At 45.0% G+C, this 26,288-nt stretch overlaps 1 protein-coding gene and 2 long non-coding RNA genes across 6 annotated transcripts in view; 1 reads left to right on the top strand and 2 right to left on the bottom strand.

Moving 5' to 3' along the window:
- C1H10orf143 (chromosome 1 C10orf143 homolog) overlaps positions 1-11,168 on the bottom strand; it is a 37,333-nt gene extending 26,165 nt beyond the window's left edge. The window contains exon 1 of one of the 4 annotated variants that reach the window (XM_070562216.1): positions 10,760-11,168. In XM_070562216.1, the coding sequence (XP_070418317.1) occupies positions 10,760-10,828 (69 nt within the window). In that variant the 5' untranslated portion in view covers positions 10,829-11,168. The remainder of the gene's footprint in view (positions 1-10,759) is intronic. The other 3 variants (XM_070562001.1, XM_070562135.1, XM_070562064.1) reach the window with 3 other exon arrangements.
- Positions 5,956-10,564, bottom strand: LOC139074072 (uncharacterized). Its single transcript, XR_011523432.1, has 3 exons — positions 10,383-10,564; positions 9,829-10,015; positions 5,956-7,466 (listed from the first exon to the last, which is right to left on the bottom strand). It is a non-coding gene; the product is annotated as an uncharacterized lncRNA (long non-coding RNA).
- A 9,474-nt stretch (positions 11,169-20,642) lies between the features above and the next one.
- LOC103548495 (uncharacterized) lies at positions 20,643-22,006 on the top strand. Its single transcript, XR_544269.2, has 3 exons — positions 20,643-20,823; positions 20,914-21,125; positions 21,711-22,006. It is a non-coding gene; the product is annotated as an uncharacterized lncRNA (long non-coding RNA).
- Positions 22,007-26,288: the final 4,282 nt, after the last annotated feature.

The raw sequence follows: 26,288 nt of genomic DNA, 5'->3' as shown, positions 1-26,288 counted from the left end.
AGAATGACTATAATTAAAGACACAGACAATATGAGGATGTAGACAAACTGGAACCCTTACAGGTTGCTGGTGGGGATGCAAAACGGTGCTGCCACTTTGGAGAACAGTTTGGCCGTTTCTTAGAAAGTTAAACATAAACTTACCAGAGGAACCCGGAATTCCAGTCCTGGATGTCTATCTAAGAGAAATTAAAACATATGTCCACACAATGATCTGTAGGTGAATTTTCAGCACTATTCATAACAGCCAAAAGAGAAAATAGCCCTAATGACTATCAACTGATGAATGGACCAACAATTGTAGTATATTCATACAATGAATATTATTTAGTAATAAAAAGGAACAAGCTACTGATACATGCTTCATCTTGAATGATCTCAAAAACATTATGCTAAGCGAAAGAAGCCAGCAGCAAAACCACACATTGTGTGATTCCACTAGAAGAAATGTCCAGAAAAAGCAAAACTAGAGATAGAAAGTAGATTAGCAATTGCCTGGAGGTAGGGTAGGAATGGGAGTGACTATAAATGGACACAAGAGATCTTTCTGAGATGATGGAAATGTTTTAAGACTGGGTGGTGATGGTTGCACAACCATTAAATTTACAAAAAAATCACTTCATTGTACACTTGGGAAAAAAAGCCTAAACAACGTGGTCTTAATGATAAGCACAAGAGAGAAATCTAAGACGACGGAAGCCACAGTCATGGCCATGAAGGGTAATGATGGGGCACACTGCTCAGATTTTACCAGTTGAATTATAATTTCCTCTAAATAAAGGATACTTTGAAAATACCAACAATTTTATGTCTTAGTGTAAACCTCCCTTCATTTCTTTTCAGTTAAATACACACACAGCTCACATGTTAGTCAACCAAAAAGTACCTGCTGGTCCGTGCCTCATTCAGTCTGAGCACCTCATAATTAAAGAGGCAGATGCCAAGGTATGGTCCCTCCAGTGTCTCTGCTGAGCACAAGAGACACCTGAAAGAGCCCCCAACCATGGAAAACTACCTCCTAACTTACTCTAACCTCATCTTGACTTTTCTGTGTCATATACAAAGAAGTCTGCCAAAAACTAGCAATGATTCAGGCTACATGCATCTGGCAGAGGAAACACCTGTATTAGAGCTATAACCAAAAATGAATTATTATTGATAAATTTCCTTTCTCTAGATGGGAGGATGGCTGAATAGTGAAACTTAGTACAACAGACAATGAAAGTAGCTCCACAGACTATTTCTAAAATAAAAAAATGAGTGAAAGAATTAAATAAGTAGTTTCTTGAGGAGTGGGCTACAATTGTTTAGAATGAACAGTGACCAAAGAAAGGCAAAATAAAAGGGTTTTGTCAGGGGTCCACACCATCAGCTAGTATTCATTAGGTTCTCACAGTGGGGATCTCACTCAGCAGACGAGCCGTAACATCTCCACCCTACGGGGTGAAACAAGCAAATTTAACTCGGAATTTTCTCACTTCCTGAGTTAGACCCCATAGGGTTACTTAAATGGAGTAAAGTCATCAATACATTTAAGCGGTTTTGCTGACAAGGACTACTAGCTTTACTGGATAATCTTCCAAGTGTTAGCAAAGGTAGGTCCGAAAGTTATCCACAGAGCAGAGTGGATATAAAATATCCTCAGCTCTCTAACATGGGGGCAGCTGTTCATAAGACCAAGAACTGGTGAAAACGGCAGACTGGAACTTTACAATTTACTCACAGCGAAGTTTCCACAGTTGCACGAAAATCATTCCAGACGGCAACTCAAAATTATCTGGCTTTTTGAAAAGCTCGAGCTTGCTCATCATGACTGAAGGCCTGACATGTGTGCGAGTGTAAAGGAAAGGGAAAACATGTCCGTTTACAGCATGTGCACCAGGCTGCTGTCCGACCGGCAAAAGAACCCACAGCCCGGCCAAACCAAGTCACACGAATGGCTGACAAACTACACTCCGCGCAGAAAACATTCACTGTTAGAGGTTTTTGTCAGCAGTGATGCTGCTGCAGTGCACAAGCCACATGAACTTAAAAATACTCTAAATCGAAACAGGGTAGAAAACAATTACAAGTAACATTCTCGAACTTGCCAAGGAGTCCCTCAAACTTAACTTTATTGAGTGTGTGTGTGTGTGTGTGTTTCAACTTCTGTTTAAACTTTGAATCAATAATCCAACCAGCTTGTTGGGCCAAGATGGAGCAACAGGGAACAGATTCACCCTCCCGCACGAAACCACCAAAAATGGACAAAATAAATGAAACAATGGATTCCAAGACACTGACCAACAAGTAACAAAGAACAGTGACCCCTGAGACAAGGGACAAAGAAGGTGAGCCCTACATCTGCCTTACCTCACTGCCTAGAGTTTCCAGGCTACAGCACAGGGAAGGGAAACCGAGGCAGAGCCTGGTGGACTCCCTGAGTTGAGAGAAAATGCTGAGTGTGGGGAGGCTCAGAGGACAGAGCACTAGCGAGAAGACAGCAGCACAGAGAGAGAAACACAAAGATCTGCACTATTCAGCTGAGTGCTGATCAGCAGATGAATGTGAGGGAATTACCCACGGGCAGGGAAGGAAGCACCTGAAAGAACTAGAAACAGCAGTGCCTGGTGCTCAGACAGGGCTGGGAATACTGCCTGACCCTACCAGCAAAATGGGAACTTCATGAAGCCAACAAAGGAAACAAGATGAAATCATAAAAAAAGATCCCAATAAACCAAAAAAGAGATAAAGCAGAAAAAGTAAATAAAGAATAGATAAGACAAATAGAACACAAATAGCAAGAAAATAGATTTTAATCTGTGTCAATAGTTACATTAAATGTAAATAGACTAAGTACTCCAATGAAAAGGCAGAGATTGTCAGATTGAAATAAAAAAAGAAAAACCCAAGACTCAATTATAGGCTGCCTATAAGAAACTCATTTTAAATACAAAGATATAAATAGATTAAAAGTGAAAGGATGCAAAAAGATATACAATGCTAACATTAATCAAAAGAAAGCTTGAGTTGCTCTATTAAATATCAAAGTAGATTAATATCAGACAAAATAGATTATACCAGGGATATAAAAGGTGACTTCATAATGATAAAGGAGTCAATTCGTCAAAAGGACATACAATTCACAAACACATTTGTACCTAATAAAAGAGCTTCAAAATACATGAAGCAAAAACTAATAGAACTGCAAGGAGAAAAGACAAATATAGAATTACAGAGGTTTCAATACCTTCTCACAAAAATTGATAGAACATGAAGAAAACTGCCAAGGATACAGAAGATTTAAACCAAACTATCAACCAACTTGGCTTAAATGACATTTAGAGAACACTTCACAACAACAGCAGAATACACATTTCCCAAGACTGACCATATTTTGGGTCATAAAAGAAGTCTCATATGTAAAACAGTATCAAGGTTGTTCAAACCATTAAAAATAGGACTATCACATAATCCAGCAATCCCACTTCTGGATATTTATCCAAAAAAACTGAAATGAGGATCCCAAAGAGATATTGACACTCCCACGTTCAGAGCAGCACTATTCACAACAGCCAAGATGTAGAAACAACCTACATGTCCACCAACAGATTGATGGATAAGGAAAATGTGGTATACATACACAATGGAATACCATTCAGCCTTAAAAAAGAAGGAAATTTTGCAACATGTGACAACATGGGTAGATACTGAGGACGTTAGGCTAAGTGAAATACGCCAGACACAGAAATACAAGTGCCATGTGATTCTGCTTACACGAGGTGTCTAAAATAGTCAAACTCATAAGATCAGAGACTGGAATGCTAGTTAACAGGGGCTGTGGGGGGGAAACGCAGAGTTATTAATCAACAGGCACAAAATTTCAATTAAGTAAGATGAATAAGCCCTAGAGATCTGCCGTACAACACTGTACCTATAGACAACATTAGTATATTATTGTATACTTAAAATTAGTTAACAGGATAGATATCATATTATGTGTTCTTACCATAATAAAATAAAAATATTAATTTTTAGAAAAAGAAAAAAGAAGGTTAAGTAAACTGAAAAGAACTCAAGTCATATAAAATACGTTCTCTGACCACAGTGGGACTAAATTAATTTGAAAGCAATAACAGAAATATCTCTAGAAGACCCCCAAATATTTGGAAACTAAATAACACACTTCTAAATAAGAAATGCATCAAAGAAAAAATCAAACGGAAAATTACAAAGCAGTCTGAACCAAAAAAAAATGAAAACAGGGGCCAGCCCCATGGCATAGTGATTGAGTCTGGTGTGCTCTGCTTCGGTGGCCCAGGTTCAGACAGACACGACTCATCAGCCATGCTGTGGCAGCAACCCATGTATAAAGTGGAGGAGGACTGGCATGGATGTTAGCTCAGGGATAATCTTCCTCAAGAAAAAAAGAAAGAAAGAAAGAAAACAAAACATAATCAAAATTTGCACTGAAGAAGAACTTAGGGGGAATGTATAGCACTAAATGCCTACATCAGAAACGAAAGGTCTCCACTCAATGACTTTAGCTTCCACCTTAAGTAACTAGAAACAAAAGAACAACTGAACTCAACATAAGTAGAAAGAAATAATAAAGATGAGTGAAAATTAATGACATAGTAAATAGAAAAGCAATAGAGAAAAATCAATGAAACTTAGAAAGATATCCCATGTTCACTGATCAGAGACTTAACATTGCAGATGGTAGTATTCCTCAAACAAATCTATAGACTCAACCCAATCCTTATCAGAATTCCAGTGGACTTCTTTGCTTTTTTGATGAAATTGATGAGCTTATCCAAGAATTCATATGGAAATTCAACAGACCTGGAATGGCCGAAACAATGTGGAAAAAGAACAAAGCTGGAGGACTCACACTTTCAGGTTTCAAAACTTACTACAAAGCTACAATAATCAAGACAGCGTGGTACTGAGGACAGACACACAGATCAATGGAACAGGACTGAGAATCCAGAAAAAATCCTCACATTTACAGAGGAGTGATTTTCAACAAAGATGCCAAGGCAATTAAACGGGGGGAGAGCATAGTCTTTTCAACAAATGGTGTCTGGACAACTTAATATCTACACACAAAAGAATGAAGGTGGAACCTTACCCTGCATCATACACAAAAACTAACTCAAAATGGAACATAGATCTAAATGTGAGAGCTATGAAAGGCCAACAGGTACATGAAAAGACGCTCATCACCAGGGAAATGCAAATTAAAACCACACTGAGATATCACCTCACACGTGTTAAAATGGCCATCATCAAAAAGAAACAAGTGTTGGCAAGGATGTGGAGAAAAGGGAATCCTTGTGCACTGTTGATGAGTTTGTAAATTGGTGCAGCCACTATGGAAAACAGTACGAAGGATCCTCAAAAGATTAAAAATAGAACTACCATATAATCCAGCAATTCCACTTCCAGGAATATATTCAAAGGAAACCAAAACACTAACTGGAAAAGATACCTGCACCCTATGTTCATAGCAGCATGATTTATAACAGCCAAGATATGGAAACGACCTAAGCGTCCATCCATGAATGAATAAAAAAGTTGTGGCATATATATACAATGGAATATTATCTAGCCATAAAAAATGAGGAAATCCTACCATTTGCAACAACATGGATGGACCTTGAAGGCATTATGCTAAGTGAAATAAGTCAGACAGAGAAAGACTAATACTGTATAATCTCACACATACGTAGAATCTAAAAAACAAAACAAAACACCAAACTCATAGAAAAAGAGATCAGACTTGTGGTTACCAGAGGCGGAGGGGGAGGGGGATGGGAGGAAAGCGGTCAAAAGGTACAAACCTACAGTTATAGGATAAATAAGTACTAGGGACACAATGTGCCACATGATGACTACAGCCAACACTGCTGTATGACATATAGGAAAGTTGTTAAGAGAGTAAATCCTAAGAGTTCTTATCACAAGGAGAAAATTTTTTTCCTTTTTTCTTTTCTTTTTATTGTATCTATACAAGAAGATGAATATTAGCTGAACCTACTGTGGTAATCATTTCTCAGTAATTTCACAGATTTCATGTAAATCAAACCATTAAAACCATTATACCTTAAAATTATACAGTGATGTATGTCAATTATTTTTCAACAAACTGGAAAAAAATAAATGCGAGAGCTAAAACCATGATTTTTAGAAGAAAACAAGGGTACAGAGTGGGAGAAAAAATCTGCAAATCAACTATCTGATAAGAGACTTGTATTCAGAATATATAAACAACTATTACAACTCAACAAAAGAAAGACAAATAACCCAATTAAAAAATGGGCAAAGGATCTAACAGACATTTCTCCAAAGAAGATATACAAATGGCCAAGAAGCACATGAAAAGACATTCAACATTACTAGTTATCAGGAAAACGCAAAACCAGAGATAACACTTCGCATCTACTTAGGATAGCTATAATTAAAATACATATAAGTGTCGGTGAGGATATGGAGAAACTGGAACCCTTGTACACTGCTGGTGGGAATGTGCATAGTGCAGCCACTTTGAAAATCATCTACCAGTTCTTCAAATGGCTAAAGACAGTTATTACATGACCCAGAAATTCCACAACTACGTAAATACCCAAGAGAAATGAAGACATATGTCCATGCAAAAACTTGTATATGAGTATTCATAAACATATTATTCATAACAGCCAAAAAGCCAAACTATACATTTTATATATGTGCAGTCTGTTATACCCCAATAATGGTATAAAAAACAAAAATTGGGGGCGGCCTGGTGGCATAACGGTTAATTCTGTGTGTTCCACTTGAGTGGACTGGGGTTTTCGGGTTCAGATCTCAGGTGTGGACCTACAGACCACTCACCAAGCCGTGCTGTGGCGGTGTCCCACATACAAAGTAGAGGAAGACTGGCACAGATGTTAGTCCAGCAACAGTCTTCCTCAAGCAAAAAGACTGGCAACAGATGTGAGCTCAGAGCCAATCTTCCTCACCCAAATTAAAAAAAAAAAATGATAAGCAAAAAAGCCTGGAACAGGCAATGAATTAATACATCCTCCTATTTTATTTCTAAAGGACAGTGACAAAGAATGGAAAGAAATTACAACAGAGGAAATGGCTGCTTATCCCTAGGAATCAAAAGCTGAAGAAATGGATCTTGGCCCAACTCAGATGTTTTGAGCCCAGGTGTCTCAGGTGTCGCTCCATCCAGAGACCTTGCCTTTACAGAGCTCTTCCGGAAGGAGAGTCTTCGTGGAGATGAAAGGCTGAGTGGACACAAATCTTCAGTGTTCTGGGCACTCTTCTTCTGAAACATCTGGTGTGGTGAGTGTGTGGTGGGCAGGGGGACTGCAAAGAACCGGGCACTGGAGGCCCCCAAGTCATAGGGTCACTCCAACTGAAGACTTCACTTCACTTTTCTTATTCCAGAGCCTGGAACTGTGCTTGGTATACAACAGGTGCTCAAAAAATGTCTGCCTAACGGAAAGGAGAAACAAGACTGACACTTAACTGCTACGCATGTTACCATGTTAGCTAACCCTACAGATGAGACGCTCACAGGATTACATGGGAGGAGACGGCCTCGGGCTCCGTGGGAGAATCACTTGCAAAGCTCTTACAGAGGTGAGTCCCGGGAGATGCAGTTCCTAAAACCCCACTGCGGGGTATAATTCACAGGGTGTAAGCCGCTAGGCCGTCAGCGGAGGTAGGAAACAGCCAAATTCCGGCAGGTGTGTGTGTGTGAGAAAGAGAAGAGAAAACGTGGGACAAGAACTTGGATGCTTTATTGAACTCCAGCTGGATTATTAAATCAAAGACTAGGACACGATACAACATAAAGAAGAATTTGATCAAGTTAGGAGGCCATACACACCACGGCAATAACACCCAACTCATCCTTCTCTGCTAACAGTCAGGAAGCGTTGCAACCTCAAGCTGGGCACGTAATTTCAGCAATTCCAATCTGAAAGATCCTTCAAAGTTTCTTCATCAAGCCTCTCCGGTTCTCTCTGATCAATAATGACCTCTGGCTCCCCACCTGACAGCCCATGGCATCTCACCCTTCATTTTATGGCCGATTTAGGACTTCGTTGTGAAGCCTTGTGTTTCAGTTCCACAAGCCCCACAGGGGAGCTGTGTAGCTCCAGGCTCTGGAGGCAGAGAGCGGGGCTTAAGACTTAGTTCCATCACTTCCTAGCTGTGTATCCTTATGCCAGTTGACTAACCTCTCTGACCCCAGTTTCCTCATGAGTATAACAGCTTGTTATGAAATCCAGATAATCCACATGGCAACCACTCAATGACTAGCAGTATCTGCCACATCTCTGTGAAATATCTCAAAGACATAAAACTTAGTATGGCCTAATCGGAACTCTTCGTCTTCTCCTGCAGTTTCACGCCAATCTTCTCTCAACAGCAGCACCACTACCTGCCCAGGTGCTTGTCACAACTCTGGGAGGCATCCTGGACCCCTCTCCTGACCTTACCTTCCACATGCCCTCCACCAATAAGCTTGTCAGTTCTTCTTCCAAAACATATAGCCAAGTGTCTGCTTTCACCGCTGCACCATTCCCTCCGTCGCCTCTCATCATCTATACACTCCTCCCTGCCTTCATTCTGACCTCCTGTTGGTTCACGAACTGGCTCCCGGACAGAGGGCAAGGAGAGACTGAAGAAAGAGGCAGCCCACTCAGCCCAGATGGGTAGGTGGCACATTTAATAAGCAAGGGAACTTACATCTGAGGCTTGTCTTGGGTGGCTACAAATCGACTTACCATTTTTTGACTTTACAAGGATGTGAAAGAGATAGGCACTCATGTAGAAACTGTACTTCTAATTTTGAATTCTGATCTTTTCCTGGGCTAGTGATATGAGGTCTGACACTCTCTCGTGAAGCTGGGCAGCAGCAGAGAGCCAGGGCTCCACTGGCCACATGATCAGGAGGGTAAACAGCCAATGTGCTTATAACCACTCTGCACCCACACAACCGTGCTACTTTTCACTTTCAGTACAGTATTCAACAAATTACATGAGATATTCAACACTCCATTATAACATGGGCTTTGTGTTGGATGATTTTCCCAACTGTAGGCTAATGTAAGAATTCTGAGCATGTTCTGAGCAGGGCTAGGCTAAGCTGTGATGTTTGGTAGGTCAGGTGTATTAAAGGCATTTTCGACTTATGATATTTTCAACTTACCATGGGGTTATCGGGACATAACCCCATCGTAAGTCAAGGAAGATCTGTTTATAGAGGCCTAAATTGGCTTCAGTCACATATTCAGTCCAGACGGTCTGAACGCCACCTTACTGTTTCAAGCCTATGTCCTTGAAACCAGCTCCTAGTTTGGGAACAGCAGGCAGAACATACATTCCAAGGACAGAGGAGGGGGTGAGGAGTCTCTGATCGCCTAGATCCAGCTCAAGGATCAACAAGATGTCACATCCTCTTGATGACCTCCTCCAACATCACTATCCCTTTCATTTTCCAAAGAGCTGCCAGAGTAAGATCTTAGAATGTCAGTAGGATCATGTCACTTTACTATTTACTCCCCCTCCCCCAAAATGTGCACCCTAGTAATGAACCAGCATTTACCTCGCAGAAGAGGACAACACCCAGGAGGTACCAGAGCCACAAGACAGAAGGGATCCGGGTTCCTGGAATGTCCTTGATCTGGGTACCACCAGCCCCATACCTACATTTAGGATCCTGCATTCTGGATTGCTCACCTCCACACTGTTTATGTGTGGGAGAATCAAACTTTCACCTCGTTGGAGCCAATGTGGTTTGAAGTTTCGCTGTTACAGAAGTTTAACCTATGCCCTAGTAATATGGTACCTGGAAGTGGGGTGCTGCTGTGACAGAACATAAGTGACACTGTCTCCGTGGTCAGGCAGTGGGTGGTGAGGAAACAGATGTTGCAGGGAAGAAAGCTAGTCACTCCTTATGGTGTGCAAAACACTTGAGAAAGACGATGCCTGCATTAACTTGGAAGACAGATCCTGCGCTTATCGAGCCTGTAGGTCTAGAAGAAGCAGACAGAAAAAATTCAGATGCTGGATATGTTGGCTGCTCATCGCTGCTCTTAGCAAGGAACCACGAAATAACTGAGATCGAGCGAAACCAGCAATTCGCAAGGAGAGGTGGACGATAACAGTGCTGCTCAGAGGCTCTGCCTTCCAGCTCCAATCTCACAGGACTTCTTCCAGTTCGCTAAAAGGCTAAGCGCTTTCCTACCTCCTATACAAGCTGTTTTCCCTTCTAGTCTCACACAGACCTGATCACCCACCCACTCCGATCTTGATTAGGGCCCCCATCACCAACCACCTCCCCTTACCCTGTTCTCTCCCGTCAAAGCACTCAACCGAGACCCGACTGGTGTGTCTGCTCACCTGGCACCCCTACCACACCCAGCCCGGCGTCTGCACGTGGAGGCGTGACCCAGGGACGCCGCGGGACACCACCCGACGTAGACCCCGAATCCACTAGGCTTGGCACGGAGCCCCGCGCACGGGTGAGGGACCTGGCTGTGCAGTCCCTGGAGTGCCCGGGTCCCCCATCTCTGCGCAGGCGCGAACGCAGGAACGCCGGAGGGGCGATGTCACGGCACCGCCCACCCCGTGCCCCGCCCCGACAAGTGCATGCCGGCGGCTTCCGCCAGGCCTCCTCCCTGACCAGGCCGCCTGGAGCCGCCTGGAGCCTCGGCCCACTGGGGGCCCCCCAGCGGTGCCGCCTTCCCGTTCCCAACGCCGAGGCCCCGGGGGCTCACCGGGTCCCCCGGAACCTGCAGCTCCTCCGGCCTCCGCCGTCGCCACCGGCCCGGCGCCTGGGTATCCATTGCGGCCCCAAACCCGAGTCCGGCCGGCCTCCCATCACCGCCTGAGGCCGGCGCCCTGCCCACGCCGCGCGTCCACGCCCTCTTCCCCCACGTGTCCCTGGGGGGCCAATGAGAGACGGGGGCGGGGCGTCAATACGGCCGCAGGCAGGAGTAGCGGAGACCAGAGTCTTCTGGGCATTCGGGGACGTCTGGCCAGGTCATTATTTTGCAAAGAGGGCTGGCGTGTTGCTTCTCTGATCACCGAATCGGCCGTGGGGCTTCGAAGAACCTGCTCTTCTAGGGTCCCGCCACGCTTCAACTACAGACCTCCGATCGGCTGCAGGAGCGCCCGCCTCCTCTCTCTCGTCATTGGTCCCTGAGCCCAGGCTGCAGCCGACTTCCTGCGGCTGGTTGGCTGATAGATGGCGCAGCGGGCCAATCAGTATGGGCGAGCCTGTGGGGGGTCTCTGGGAGTTGTAGTCTTGGGGAGTTGGCCTCGCTTCCGGGCGGGAGGGGAGCCCGGTACATCTGCGGGGAGGCATGGTCTCCAGCCGGTTCTTCCCCGGTGCATGGTGACTCCTCGCCCGAGGGCGCTCCACTGCTCCGCAGGCTGGAGCGGTGAGCTGCCGGAGCACTCAGCTGTGCGGAAGGGGAAACAGAGGCCTCTCGCCCGCGCCGTTGGTGGGGTGGTTCTGGCTGGGCGCCCCCAAAACAACTGGTGTCGCCCCCAGCCCAGCGCTGAGCCGGGGACCAGGAGTCGGTCTGGGCTGGAGCGTGCTCGGGCTCTGCTCGCCCCGCACCGCGCGCCCCCTCTACGCGGAGCTCCCGTCCTGCCTGCTCTGGTGCGCCCGCCCCGGGACCCTTTCTGACTAATTAAAATCGATCCAAGCCCGCCCTTTGCCGGTGATTGCTCGCGGTGGGCGGGTGACCTGGTCTTGGCCAGTGAGAAGTAAAGGAGGTCTCTTGAGCACAGGGCTCTGGGGAAGATTTTCTTTCCTGTTAAAAGGGGATTGATGGGCGGCGACTGTCTTCTTCCCTACTGTTGTTTCCAGTGTAAGCTTCCTGGAGCTGCTGCAGCCTCCTTGTCACCGTGAGGGCAGCTGGTGGGAAACCTAGTGGAAAGTAGCACCTAGGCCCGAACAAGTGAGCTTCTGAACCCACCTACAGCTAACTGCCCACCGGTCTCCAGACTTCTTGTCGTGTCTCTGTTATTTGAGTCACTGTGAGTTTCCCGTTCTGCTGCAGTTGAAGGCATTCTTTGTTAAAAGGCCCTCTCCTGAAGCATTATAGTGAAATGCATGACACCCTACTTAGTTGGGCTACTTGCTGGGTGATCTTCAGCACATTAAGTAGCTAATCTACTTCTGTGTTCTCATTTATAAAAGATAATGATGACTCATAGGGCATTTTGAGGTTTAAATCAGGTATTTACATATCAGGTACTTAGAACAATGCCTGACAGGAGCTAAGTTCTCAATGAATGGTGTATGGCTCCTACTAGTGCTCTTAGGACTAATACTGCCACTGCCAGTTCACAATCCTGTTTCAAAAACCCTTGAGGTCTTCCAGTTATAAGATGAGTAAGTCCTGGAGAAGTGATGTGTGGCGTGGTGACTATAGTTGACAATACTGTTATGTATTTGAAAGTTGCTAAGAGAGAGTTTTAAAAGTTGTCACCATAGAAAAAAGTTAACCCTGTGAGGTGGTGGATGTGTGAACTAACCTTCCTGTGGTAATCATTTCGCAGTATATACATATATCAAATGATTACATCATACGCCTTAAACTTGCACAATGTTATCTGTCAGTTACACCTGAATAAAGTTGTGGGGGGGACTTTGGGGCCAGATGTATTTTTGGAATTCAGAATTTTTAGGATTTTTTCAAATGACAGTATAGATACTGTATGAAACACCTCCAGCGGGGGCTGGGACAACACCCTATAATCAAACGCAGTATTTCTGCAGCAAAAGTGTGTGAATATCCACAAATATTCACCCTAAGTGGGATATATGAAGGCTGTAAATACAGATATTAGTTCAAATGAGTTTGCTCCAAACTTAGGAAAAAACTTATAATTTTTAGAACTTTGTATTTCAGAATTGAAGTCAGATACTAGTGTGCACCTGTACTATACCACCTCTACTTTAAAATACTTTAAAAACCTTTTTTTTTTGTCTTGAAGTTTAGATTAAATGACATGCTTTGCCATGCAGTTTCAAAATCATTGGTCTTTGTCCTTAGGGCTGCTTTTTCAGATGCTGGAGACAAACGTTGAGTAATGGGGAAAAGCTCAGCCCAGGACCTGCCCTCAAAGACAGTCCCCTCCGCCAGACTCCTCTCTGGCTCCTCTGACTCTCTTACCAACTAGGCCCTGACTTTGGGCTTTTCGTGTTCGTGGCCAATTTTATCCAGAATCCTGCTAAGTCACTTTAGCCCTAATCACCCACCCTCCATATCTGATGGGGTTCCTCATCTTCTGTCAACCCCCAGGTGATGTCTGAGCACCCTGGCCTTCCTTCAGCAAGAATCCTGTCAAGTCAACTTAGCCAGAATCTCCCTCACCTCTGATATTTCCTCTTACAATTTCCCATCCACTGACCCTGACCCCCCTCCTTGGCTAAAAATCCCCACTTAACCTTGTTTTCGGAGTTGAGCCTAATCTCTCTCCCCTACTGCAAAACCCCATTGCAGGGGTCCCTATACCTGTCACTATAGTCCCCCTGAATAAAGTTGCGGTACTGTTCTTTACAAGTGCCGTGGATGCTTCTTCCTTTAAGACTGCATGCAGCAGGAGGTATATTACATTCACTAGGATGCTCACTATTTACCGAACACCAGTCATTTGAGTACCAACTGCAGGAGTATACGAAACCTCTCCTATTATCTACCTGGTATAGTTATTTAAATTCTTAACATCCCCAATTTTAAAAAACTTTAAAATATCCATAAAATGATGAGTAAAAGTGCTCATTATTTTAATATATTAAAACAAGTACGTTAACTATTAGAAAACCACATAGGGGAAAAATCTTCATGACGTTGGATTCTTGTATAGGACACCAAATGCACAATCAACAAAAGAAAAAGAGGATGAATGTGACTACATCAAAATTAAAAACTTTTTGTCACAAAGGATACTATTAATGCAGTGAAGAGGCAACCCATGAAATGGAGTAAATATTTGCAAGTCAATCTGGTAACGATCTGATCCAGAATACATAAAGACTTCTACAACTAACAATAGAAAAACAACCCGATTAAAAAATGGACAAAGGACTTGAGTAGACGTTTCTCCAAAGATACAGGAACATACAAGTGGCCAAAGCACATGAAGAGATGCTCGACATCACTAATCGTTAGAGAAATGCAAATCGAAACTGCAATGAAATACCACTTCATACCCATTAGGAGGATTACTATAAAAAAAGAGTAATAATAACAAGCGTTGGCAAGGATGTGGAGAAATTGGAACACGTGCATCGCTGGTAAGAATGTACAATGGGGCAGACGTTATTAAAAACAGTATGGCGTTTCCTCAAAAAACTAAAATTATTATGTGATTTCACAATTCCACTTCTGGATACATACACAAAAGAATTGAAAGCAGGGACTGAAACAGATATTTGTACACCCATGTTCATGGCAGCATCATCCACAATAGCCAAAAGGAAGAAGCAAATCAAGTTTCTGTAGAGGTATGAATGGGTAAACAAAACGTGGAATATACATACGGTGGGATTCAGTCTTCAAAAGGAAGGAAATTCTGACACATGCTACAACATGGAGGAACCTTGAAGACATTATGCTCAGTGAAATAAGCCAGATACAAAAGGAGAAGTACTGTATGATTCTACTTACACGAGGTCCAGAAAGCAGTCAAATTCACAGAGACAGAAAGCAGAGGCATGGTTGCCGAGGGCTGGGGGTGGGGGAATGGGGAGTTAGTGTTTAATGGGTTCAGACTCACAGTTTTGCAAGATAAAAAGAGTTCTGGAGATGGATAATGGTAATGGTTGCACGATAATGTGAACGTGCATGATGCCACTGAACCGTACACTTCAAAATGGTTGAGATAGTCAATTCTATGTTATGTATATTTTACCAAAATAAAAAAAGAAAAGAAATACATTAAATATTAAAAGAAAATTTGTTTCTCTGTGCACCACTTACAGTCAGCGTTCACACCTCCAGGGGAAGTAGCTCTCAGGAGGAAGGTGACTGGAGTTCCAATTTCACTCTGCCGATTGCTAGCACCTGGGCAAGCTGCTGTACCCTCTCAGTCCCCGCCCCTTTTTGGTGTATAACATTGGGATGCCTACCTCAACGGGTGCTCTGAGTTTTCAGTGAGATACGGTCTGTAGAGTAGTGACTGTGATGTCTGCGACATAGTAAGCTCACAGTTCATCATGGCTAGTGTGACTGCCTCTAACCTTTTCCCAACTAAGCACTGGACCGTTCAGGAAGTTTCTGGGGAGCTTTGGTTTGCTTATGGCTGCAGCACCTAACTAGAGATGTATGCTGGGGTGAGCGTTCATTTCTGAGCCTCAGTTTGCTCATCTGTAAAATAGGAATAAAATAGCCTGCTCCTGTTGCCTGCCTTCCAGGGAAGTCAGAGCTTCAAGGAGTAGCTGCAGGTTGCCTTTATTAACACTCCCAGCTCAGCCCTGCCCAGGGAGAGCTGTGTGTGTGTGTGTTTGTGTGTGTGTGTGTGGTGGGGAGGAGATTGAGTAACAGTTTTGATTCAACTGTTACAAAGCCATTACTTCCATTTTTCCATTGGCTTAACCTTCCCCCTCTCAAGCTCCAGTGACCTCCTTTAACAATTGCTGCCTCTGCTTATCTTGTTGGGATGTCAAAGAGATAATATATATAAAGCCTCTAGCACAGAGCCTGGCGCATGGTAGATGTCTAATAAATGCTCTTTCCTTTCCTTCAAAAAAAATTCCCAGCACTTCCTTGGGCACTGGGATCAGGTTATTTTTTCTTTGAAATTTACACTTTCTTTGCGTATTATAACAATAACAGCTATCACCTTTGCCCAGAAACTGCATGGCTCCCTCCTCCTTGTTTTTCAGAAGTTGAGGGAGCCGTCCCTTCCTCAGAGCAGTCCTGCCGACCCCCTGATGAAAAGCAGCACTGCATGCTCACCCCAGCCCCACTCCAGTCCTAGGACACTCAGCACTGGCTGGGAACTCTCTTTTTCACCGATGGATTTTCCCTATCTGCCTCCAGAGTGCTCATCCTCCACCGGACAGAGCCAGGCCTGCAGCGGGTTCTCAGGAAATAACTCTCTGTTGGGCATCAGAGACTTTAGCAGTCAATTTGCCTCCTTGATTTCATCCTCACAGCAATGCTGCAGGGCTGTCTTCTTGTTCAGATAAAGAAGCCGGCTCAGAGATGTCACCTCTTGTGCCCAGGGCTGCAGAAGGATGATGTGGCAGACCTGAATTCACACAGCGTGCTGTCTGGATTTGCCGCCCTCTCCCTGCCCTGTAGCCTTTGGTTCCTGGGGAAAGCCTCCTTATTAAGCCACAGGTCATCCTGAAAACCAGGTGAGTTCCATCAAACAAACAAACAGGAACAGCTCTAGCTCCACCCCAGGGCCTTAATTTCACAGGGCAAGTTTCGGATGCCCACTGGAGAGTGCAGGGTCACACCCAGGAGTGGCTTTCTCAAGGTGAGCCTCCTTTGTACAGGAGCACGAATCATCTTTATTCTGAACACCCACCTCTGCATTTGAAGAGACTTGTGCAGGAGAGTGTGCGGTCAAGAGCTTTCTTCTCCCTAAGAATCTGGCAGGTCGCTGCCTCCCCATCTGCTTCATCACCTACCAGCCTGGGTCTGGCCTGTCCCTTCACTGACCAGAGGATCTGTGCATGCCAGGCCTGGCTCTTCTTGCTTTCTCTTTCTCCTCATTGCTAGAGTTCCAGCCAAAGTCCATCTCTCCCGCGGGACCTTCCCTTCATGGCTCAGGTTTGCTCCTCTGACCACTGCTGGCACTTGGCCCTCCAAAGTCTATCCCCTTCTATCATGCTGTCCACACTTCCTCATCTGCATCCATCAGGACTTGCCGAGGGATCTCATGAACCTGTGACAATGGACTGTGAGTCAGATGTTTTCTGGGTAGAGCTGGCGTATGACAATGTTCTTCCTTGGTGGGTTAAGGCAGAATATTTGCTACATATGGAGGCCTTAGTATTATGCTTTCCTTTGAGTCCATGCCAAGAAGCTGTCCTATAGATGAGACCCCTTCTGACGCATCGCTAAGTCATCCATTCTCAGAACCGGAAGGGCAACAGCTTCATGCACTGATAAGGGAACTGAATTCAGCTCACTCACTCGTTCATTCATTCGTTAACAAACATTTCACTGTGTGCCCGGGAGGCAGAAGACTCCCTGAGTCGGTGGAGGTCTGTCATCCATGAACTCAGTGGCTGACCCTCTGTTCTCTGGAAGACCCATGATTGTGTTCATCACTGTGGCCCCAGGGCCCAGCACAGGCGGCGGGGGGGGGGCGGCGCCCGACTGGATACTCAGCACAAGAACCATTAATAAATGAGGTCAGCAGAGTTAGCTGGGTGGCGTCTGCTTCAGCCATGGCCTGGGGAGGCCTCCAAGCGAGGTGCCCTTGCCCTCCTGCCTCCTCTGGCTGCTGTGGGTCACAGCATCTGACATCTCTCGGATGTTAAGTGGGACACAAGCTTTGCTGTCTCGGCCTCATCTTTTGCCTGGGTCTTCAGCTCTACGGCGCACAGGCAACTTGTCAGGCCCTCTCTCTGTGGACAGGTGGTTCTATCCCAAGAGGACTAGAATCTGAAGGATGCCCCTCTCTCTAGAAGGTCAGCACACATTTGTTTTGCTGAGGGTCATGGTTTTGTTCCAATGTCTTTTTAGCTCAGGTTGTATTTTCTTTTATGGCAAGACAGTATAAGATTTCTTTAAATATAATCCTTGTAATGATCCAGGCATACTTCATTAAGGCAAAAAAATAAAATAATAATCCACTGCTTTTCAACTTTCAAAATAATGTCTCTACATGAAGACTTTTGTGATCTAAGTCAATTCCCTGAATTGTTTTCTGATGCTGTAAATGTGCTCTTCACGGTGGACCAAAAGTAGATAATTATTTAATATTGAAAGACTTTATGACTGATGCAAATTAGAGATTTATATGATACTGTATAACATATGTGCCCCAATCCACCCAATAATGTCACTGTAAACACTTGCTACATACAGGAGGCAAGGATTTCAGAGTCTGTCATTTCACATTTTCTTCATTGGTGCAGTAGATAAATAAAAATATTAATAAATCACAAATGTGCCTTCAAAAATCAATAGCTTAAGGCTTGATCAGGAGGTATTAATTTGTATCTCATTGTGAGCTGTCCCTGCTTCTAGTAACTTGGTAATGTTTGTTAAATGCCAGACACTAGTGTACTTTCTATGCCACCTTATGTTTCAACAATAGATTGAAATTTTAGCATGACGTTTTATATTTCATCCTAAAATTTTTTTATTTGCAAGTGTATGAAGTCACCTTGGTTATGTTCAATAATCCATTTTTGCCATGTATTTTCATATAAATTATAGGATGTTTTTGCCTCTCAGCTCTCACGACACAGTAAGGAGAAACCCCCAGCATGTGGAAATATGACTGATGCCACATTAGTGTGTGGGTTGGAAATAATAAGGATTATAAATGACTCGCTGGGTATAGAAAATAAGGGGAGAAGACTTATTGGGGAGACGTAAAACGGCTTGCTCTCTTTATGCACCACCGAAAGAAGGTACCATGAGAGATATATTGCTATTCACTTCTCTTTATTTCTAAGGGGGTTTTTATTAACCCCTTTTTATCAATCAAAATAAATTGATTTCCAGTGAACGCAATATTTTCTATTTGAAATTATCAAACAGAAGCAAAGGCACTCAAACTCACATACTACATCTTCCAGTAAATAAGAGACAGACCCCTACTGAAGAGATTGCTAAATAGTGTTAAAGGTTTTCATAGCCGTCCCTTAAAACAGAACATTTCATTCAAGGGGAGGCGTGGGCCCTGGGATTCGTTTGGAATTCAGCTATATCCTGCCATGTTAGTGACCAGATATTCCAGAGCACTGCTATTTAATATTTATGTCCCATCATAAAAGGACATATTTCTGTAAGGTAAATGCAGTTATGGCCAATAATAAGCCAGTCCTGGGTAAGGCAGGATATAATAACTGACTCAAGGGGAGAGAAACTGGGTGGCCAGGAATGCACGGTGAAGAGCATCCTGGAGAGGGGTCCAGTCACTTCTGGCTGTGATGCAGTGAAATCGAATGTGCGGGAACTGGAAAATAAAGACTTCCCCCACAAGGGTGGGAGCAGCCCTCCTGGTCCTCACTAGTCTGGGCAGAAGGCCCAAGAGTTTGGGACAATAGGAATAAACATGGCAGTTTAGAACATGGGGCCAGGTGGGGCTTCCCCCACCCCACCTGGAGGGGCTGAGGATGTGATGGCAGCAGCCTGAGACTGGAAACCTCCCCGACGCCCGGGAGCTTGTTGCCTCTTCCATCTCAGCCCTTAGGGCAGCTGTGGCCTGACTTGCGAGGGGCTGGGAGCTGGCAGAGCTGTCGTGTCGCCTCTGTGCAGAATCAGCTGGATGTGGCTTAGTGCCTGCCTCTCCCTCAGATCCGTAGCATAAAGGGCTACTCATTTTAGGGTCCCACATGTCTGTCACTTATCATAGGAAGGAGACTTTTGTTCCTGTATCTCCTATTACTCATTTCTTAGTTCAACATATATAAGTGAAAAAAAGAATGTATGTCATAGTTGGAAAGTCTAAAGGTAACATTGGCATTGAATTCGTTTTTTTTGAGGAAGATTGGCCCTGAGCTAACATCCATGCCAATCTTCCTGTATTTTGTGTGGGATGCTGCCACAGCATGGCTTGATGAGCAGCACTAGGTCCACACCCGGGATCTGAACCTGCAAACCCTGGGCCACCAAAGTGGAATGTGTGAACTTAACCACTACACCACTGGGGTGGCCCGGCATCGAAATTTTTTAATGAGATATTTCTTCTGATTAAAATAAAGTATATTTCATATGAATGAGTGAATAATAGATACTTACTTAAACTTAGGCTAATAATGGAGTCACCACCAAGTTTATGCTTTACTCTAGCTCTAGGACACGACCACAGAGGTTTAAACTTTAGCTTCTTTATCATGAGATCATGAAATACTGACCCGTTTATTTCATATACATACTATGGGGCAATAGAGCCTACACATTGTTTAAAAATCAGTGGTTTGTTTGTTCCCTTTCTTTTTGGTTTCTTCGGTTCTAGAGGAAGGAAGTTAAAGACAGCAATCATTTTACAGAAAAATCATCCCAGCGGTGGAAATCCGAGGTGGGCGAGCCAGCTAGGCTTCCTTTCAGAATTGGAAGCAAATCCAAATCCATTCACATCGTCGGTCTGTGTTATTTATTTCACCCCTCCCTGAAGTTACCCTTAAGGTTCGCCCAGGGCAGCTGCTGACCCTGGGGCACGAGGCCCCCGCCATTGTTGAGCAGGGGTGCTGCAGCGTCTCGGGTTCCTGCCGTGTCCTGCCCACTGGGCTCCTGCGGAGCCGTGGTGGCGGGCTGACATTCACACTGCCCAGGCAGCACAACTCAGGGAGAGGTGGAAGAATACCGAGTTCAAATGATTTAACAAAAAATACTCGATGTTCCTTTGTCTTGCACCTGGGAGAAAATGTCACTGTCTTCTATTAGAGGACAGAGAGAATGGGAAGGAAGCCGTGGTAGGCGTGGCAAACTTTTGAAACATTTTGACAGGCGTAAGACTATTGCGCTCATAAGACTATTGCGCTCATCGATTTGACTAAAGCGATGCCAATTAGCTTTTGAGGTTGGGATGGAGGCAGCCGAGTGTTAAACAGCCAGCGACTGACTCTGTCCTTTGGCCGTAGCTTGGACTCCAGAACTATTAGCTGTGTATCGCCGAGCTGTCTTTAAAGGTCTGTGTGTGTGTGTGTGTGTGTGTGTGTGTGTGTCCGTGTGTTTCTCAGAAGTGTTCCAGACCTCTGTACTCTGAATTCCTTCCACAGGTAGGAAGGGACACCTCTGCTCCTGGTACCTCTGGACACTCCAGATGTCCACTCTATGAGGTGACATATCTGTGTGAAAGTAGCCCATGAGAGAGTGCCAAGGCCATGGGACAGAGGCCCCAGCATGTGAGCTCAAACGAGGCAGCATGGGTCTGAAAGGGTCCTTCTTGAGATGTGAAATCTTGGAGCCACAGCCTGAAGGAGCTCGCCTGGTGAGAACTTCTTAGCTCTCTTAAGAATTACTTCTGACTTTACAAGCAATCTTGTTTGTGACACCAAGGCAAGCTCATCTGTGCTCTCAGTTTCTCTGATTTGAAACAAGAATTACAAATAGGAGCAGAAAATTATCTCCAAATGGACTTGGAGAATAGATACACAGACACACATGTGCACACATACAACGCTGTTTATATGTAACACGTTTGGCTCACAAAAACATGCAGCTGCATGTAAATATCCACAGTGGTTATGTATGTTTGTGATCAACAAAGTGTCCTGGAATGTGCATCTGGGGTGATCGCACCCGGAACTGGACCTTCAGGTAAACAAAGAGACACGTGGAAGTGTGTGTGCAGGTGACACGTGCCGTTCAGAACTCTCCGCCCCGTCCCACCCCCTGCCAGCATGCTTTCATATGGACATCTTATAGGATCTCAGAACCACAGCTGTTGGACTAAGAAGTGGGGAAAGATGTCAAAAGTTGGCAGATCAGGGAAAAAGCACGTTTTTGGTGGATCAGCAGAGCATTTTCAGATACAGCATCTGTTTGTGTTAATTCTTAATTGTGGCCTCTCTAGGTTGAATAAAGAAATCACTCAACAAAGGACGCTCCTTCTCCAGCCTGAAGAGGCGCTGACGCCACCTACAGCCTGGAGACCGGCTCTGCAACCAGCACCTGCCAGCCAGTCTGGTGCTGGGGGGAAGAGATTAGAATTTATATGGGGCATGGAGAACGGGCAGTCAACTCTCAAGGTGAATACTTTCCCTGATAAATTGTAAACCATTAAAAACATGTTTAAAAATTATTTTGACTAATGAGTTTTTGAAGATTGTAGCAGTTGGATTAAAATTTGTGAACTACATTTCTTATATAAATATATTTTTTCTAGTGAGCACCTTCTAGGATATGGTCACATCTTGTGTGTGTGTGTGTGTGTGTGTGTGTAGCAACCTCAAACATTCAACCCAAATCCAGATTAGGTTAGTGGGTACATGCTTATCCACATAGTCTTATCTTCTTAGGGGAAACCGGATTACTGTGAAACCATCAGATAACACACAATTCTGAAAAGAAATGGAATGTATTTTTATTGGTGGAGCCAAGATGAAGTATGTCTTGAAATCTGTTTTACAAATAAACTTGCACATAAATTGTCCATTCGCTGCTTCGAAATCTTTTTTCACATTTGAAGAGCTGTCAGAGGTCCCTAATAAACATGAGTCTTATTTAGTTTACTGGGTATGTAATTCTTCTTTTCTTTGAAAATAATTATTTTTCAAGCAAGTGCAGCAAAAATACAACCAATAAAAATCTAGCTATGACAGCATAAACAACCTTTATAGCCAGCATATACATAGAGTTCTTCCAATAAAAGCGGCTCCTGATAAGGAAGGGAACAGAACATTGACTGACTCCTGCCGAGATCAAGTGCCAGTCTCCTAAGGGTTGACAGTGGGAACCTCACAGCCAGTTCCCACTCCCCTAACCTGGACTTGTCCTTGGCTATCAGGGTGACCCTTGGGCTAAGAAGAAGAGGGCTGGTCGCTTGGCAGGACCCAGTGTCCAGTTCATCTCAATGTGATTTGGGAGACACCCTTCCCAAGGCCCATTCCTGGGGCCACCGAAGTTGATGGACAATGGGCTGAAATTCCCTGGAGGGCTCTGGAGAGGCAGGATGCAGCCTGTCTCCCTCTTGGTTCCACCATCCCCCGTCCATGCCAGTGATCCCTTGGTGAGGGCCATGCCAGGGTAGGTGGTAGGGCTGGCATGTGGAGATGGGAGTGCACGCAGGAGGATCTGATCCAGGGATTCTGCTCTGGGCTTTGGTCAACCTGGTCCTGACCCGTTGGGGCTCCTGGGGAGACCCGCTTGTTGGGGCCATTCCCAGCCCTGTGCCCAGCCATGGTCACTGCAGCCCCTGACCACCACCCGGGGCCATCAGTGCATGGGCAGAGCCTGAGCCTGCAGTGCGGGGGCTCTGGGGTGTCCCCAGTCCTGTGCTTAGCTGTGGTCACTGCGTCCCTGGCCACGGCCATGGCCACCTGTGTAGGCAGAGCCGGCAGCACTGGGGCTCTGGCCTCCCTAGTTGGGTGCTGACTCCTCCCAGGGAGCTCCATGTTAGCAAGTTCCAGCAGACGTGCGGGTGTTCATTTATGCTTTTTATAGTAGCTAGAGAAGATGTTATCGCAGCTTGAGAACAGAAATTAAAATATGTATCCTTCAGGTGCAAATCTACTGTACTTACAGTTTTACTGTTTCTCTGCAGGGGGCTCCATTAATCTTGTAACAGTGAAATTCCTAAGGAAATTAATTCCCTCCAGTTGGGGTTACTCTCAACTGGTCTTTGGGGGTGGAGTAATTGGAATTTAACAGTCTCTCTTAGAGGAAAGGAAACAGTGGCCATTTCACTTGAATAACAACACTTTTTAATGCCATACTTTGCCCATTAAAAATGCCTTCTCATTCTTTCCCTTCCAGTACCCCTTGTGTCTCTCAGCTCCTCTTGTTAGGGTTTACAGAGACCTGGCCAGGCGGGAATTCACTACCAAGTCCTCGTTTATGCTCACCAAGTATTCTCTCCACTCTGGGTTATTTGTGCACACTAGTACACAGCCCTGTGCCCTGCAGCGGAGTAACACTGGATTGACCACAGGAATAAATGATGCATTATCAAAAGTGCATGGCTAAAATATTCCTTTGCTGGTTTAGGAGCAGTAAATGTTAGCTGTCGCTACCTGGGAAAATAATTACCCCTCAGTGTCTCTCTCTCACACAGACACATTTTAAAATGGGGTCTTTAAAATGGGGTCAATTCACAGATGTAGGGTGGAGCGCCTTCGCTGCCAGGAAGGCCCCCTGCAGTCCTGTCTGGTGCTTCCGTTCTCCCAGGCCAAGACTTCACCCTGAGGCCCCCGGAGCCCCAGCTTCCTGATCCCCATGCTCCTGGCCTGTGAAGTGCATACAGCACCCTCGGGGAAACCTAATTGTCCCACCAGGGCTGTCCTGCTGTCCTGGGAGAGCTGTTCCTGGTTCCTGACCAAGTGAGGCCTGGGAGCCCAGGAGAGGCCCCTGTTCAGAGGGCACTTAAGATGAAGTGTCACTAGGTTCCCTAGGGGGATCACCCCACCCCCAAGAGAGAATAGGACATGGCTAAAGGATGCTTCCATATGGAGTCAACAGAAGGTCAGCGCCTGGGATGAACCCACATTGGGGACACAGGCCAAAATCAGCCCCAATATCTTGCTTTTCTGTTTTTGAGCTTTCCAGCACTAACAGGGAAAGCCAAGTGCAGAGTATTCTGTAACAGCCAAACCAGTTTAATTTTCTAATGACGAGGTTTTCCCTCTGGGCCTGAAAATGCTTAGAGAGGCCTGGGCTCCCTAGAGTGTTAACGGCATGCGATGCCAGATGGGGTGTGTAGTGGGGCAGGAGAAGAACTTGAGGCAGGAAAGGGAAGGCCCTGGGGAGAGTCCTAGCACTGCCCCTTTCCTGCTGTGGGTCTGGGCAGTTTCCGTGGCTATACAGTGGCAGTTGGCAGTGATGGTTTTTACATTGCCAGCTCAAGGAGCACTGAATGATAAATACAGACATGTGGCTCTGGCTCACGGCTGAGTGGAGTAGTCTTTGTTTTCCAAGTCAGAGCTTTTTTCTTTTTTTTTTTTTGGTGAGGAAGACTGTCACTGAGCTAACATCTATGCCAATCTTCCTCTATTTTGTATGTGGGACGCTGCCACAGCATGGCTTGATGAGCAGTGTGTACGTCTATGGCTGGGATCGAAACCCATGAATGCTGGGCTGCTGAAGTGGAGCACATGAACTTAACCCCTATGCCACTGGGCTGGCCCCAAGTCAGAACATTTTAAAGCTCAGAGGTCACCTGCTGACCCTTAGGCCTGTTGATACCAATAGTGACAACGGCAAAAGGGCAGAAGGCAAAATGTTATCTGGGAGTTTCCGTAACATTTTTTTCTTTTTTAAGTAGGGAACATGCTTGGCAGCTGGTATATGGTACTTTCAGCAAATTCCATTTAAAGGAAAAAGTAAGATTTTTGAAACTGCCCCACTAGAGGAGTGATTACGGCTTTTTTGGGAAAAGATTCACTATAGCACATTTCCCTAGTGCATCACAATTTCATTATTTTTTAAATTACAAAGCCAGTCCACGATCTTTGGAAAAATGCAAAATGACACTAAGTAGATAAGGTAAAAAGTGAAGGTCCTCCCTTTATTTTTTGAGGAAGATTAGCCCTGAGCTAACATCTGCTGCCAATCCTCCTCTTTTTGCTGAGGAAGACTGGCCCTGAGCTAACATCCATGCCCATCTTCCTTGCTTTATATGTGGGACGCCTGCCACAGCATAGCTTGCCAAGCAGTGCCATGTCGGCACCCGGGATCCGAACCAGTGAACCCCGGGCCACTGAAGCGGAACGTGCGAACTTAACCACTGTGCCACTGGGCCGGCCCCTGGTCCTCCCATTAAAACTCCCCTATTTTCACTCTCTAGGGGTTGGCTCTCCTAACACTTTGGGGGACATCCTTCTGAAGATCTTTTTCTAAGCTACATTCAGCTACATATAGTTGTACATTTTATTTCCATATAATTCTGTTTAACAATGGTCATCAGAGTACACGTCCTGTTTTGCAACATGCTGTTCCCCCACAACGCATTTTCTTTCATAGTAATCTCTAGGCCTGATTTACGTTTTTTTTTTAAACTATTTTTTTTTCTTCTCCCTGAAGCCCCCCAGTACATAGTTGTACATGCTAGTTGTAGGTTCTTCTGGTTGTGTTATGTGGGATGCTGCCTCAGCATGGCTTGACAAGTGGGGCCAGGTCCACACCCAGGATCCGAACCCGCGAAATCCCAGGCGGCCGAAGTGGAGCACGCGAACTTAACCACTTGGCCACTGGGCCGGCCCCCAAAACTGACCTCTTTATTTCAAAATAGTTATTGAGTCACATGCATTTATAAGAAATAATACAGAGCTCTTGTGTACACTTTCCCCCAAAGATAGCATCTTGCAAAACTGTACTAGAATCACAACCAGGATGCTGATCGTCACACAGTCCACCCATCTTTTTCAGATTTCCCATCTTTCCTTAGCCTCCTCTGCGTGTGTGTATTTTGTTTTATGTAATTTTATCACATATCTGG

The sequence above is a fragment of the Equus przewalskii genome, chromosome 1 (genome assembly GCF_037783145.1).
Source record: "Equus przewalskii isolate Varuska chromosome 1, EquPr2, whole genome shotgun sequence".
NCBI lineage: Eukaryota > Metazoa > Chordata > Mammalia > Perissodactyla > Equidae > Equus > Equus przewalskii.
Note: the sequence above shows the minus strand (reverse complement) of the source record. Positions and strands in the feature narration are given on the sequence as shown.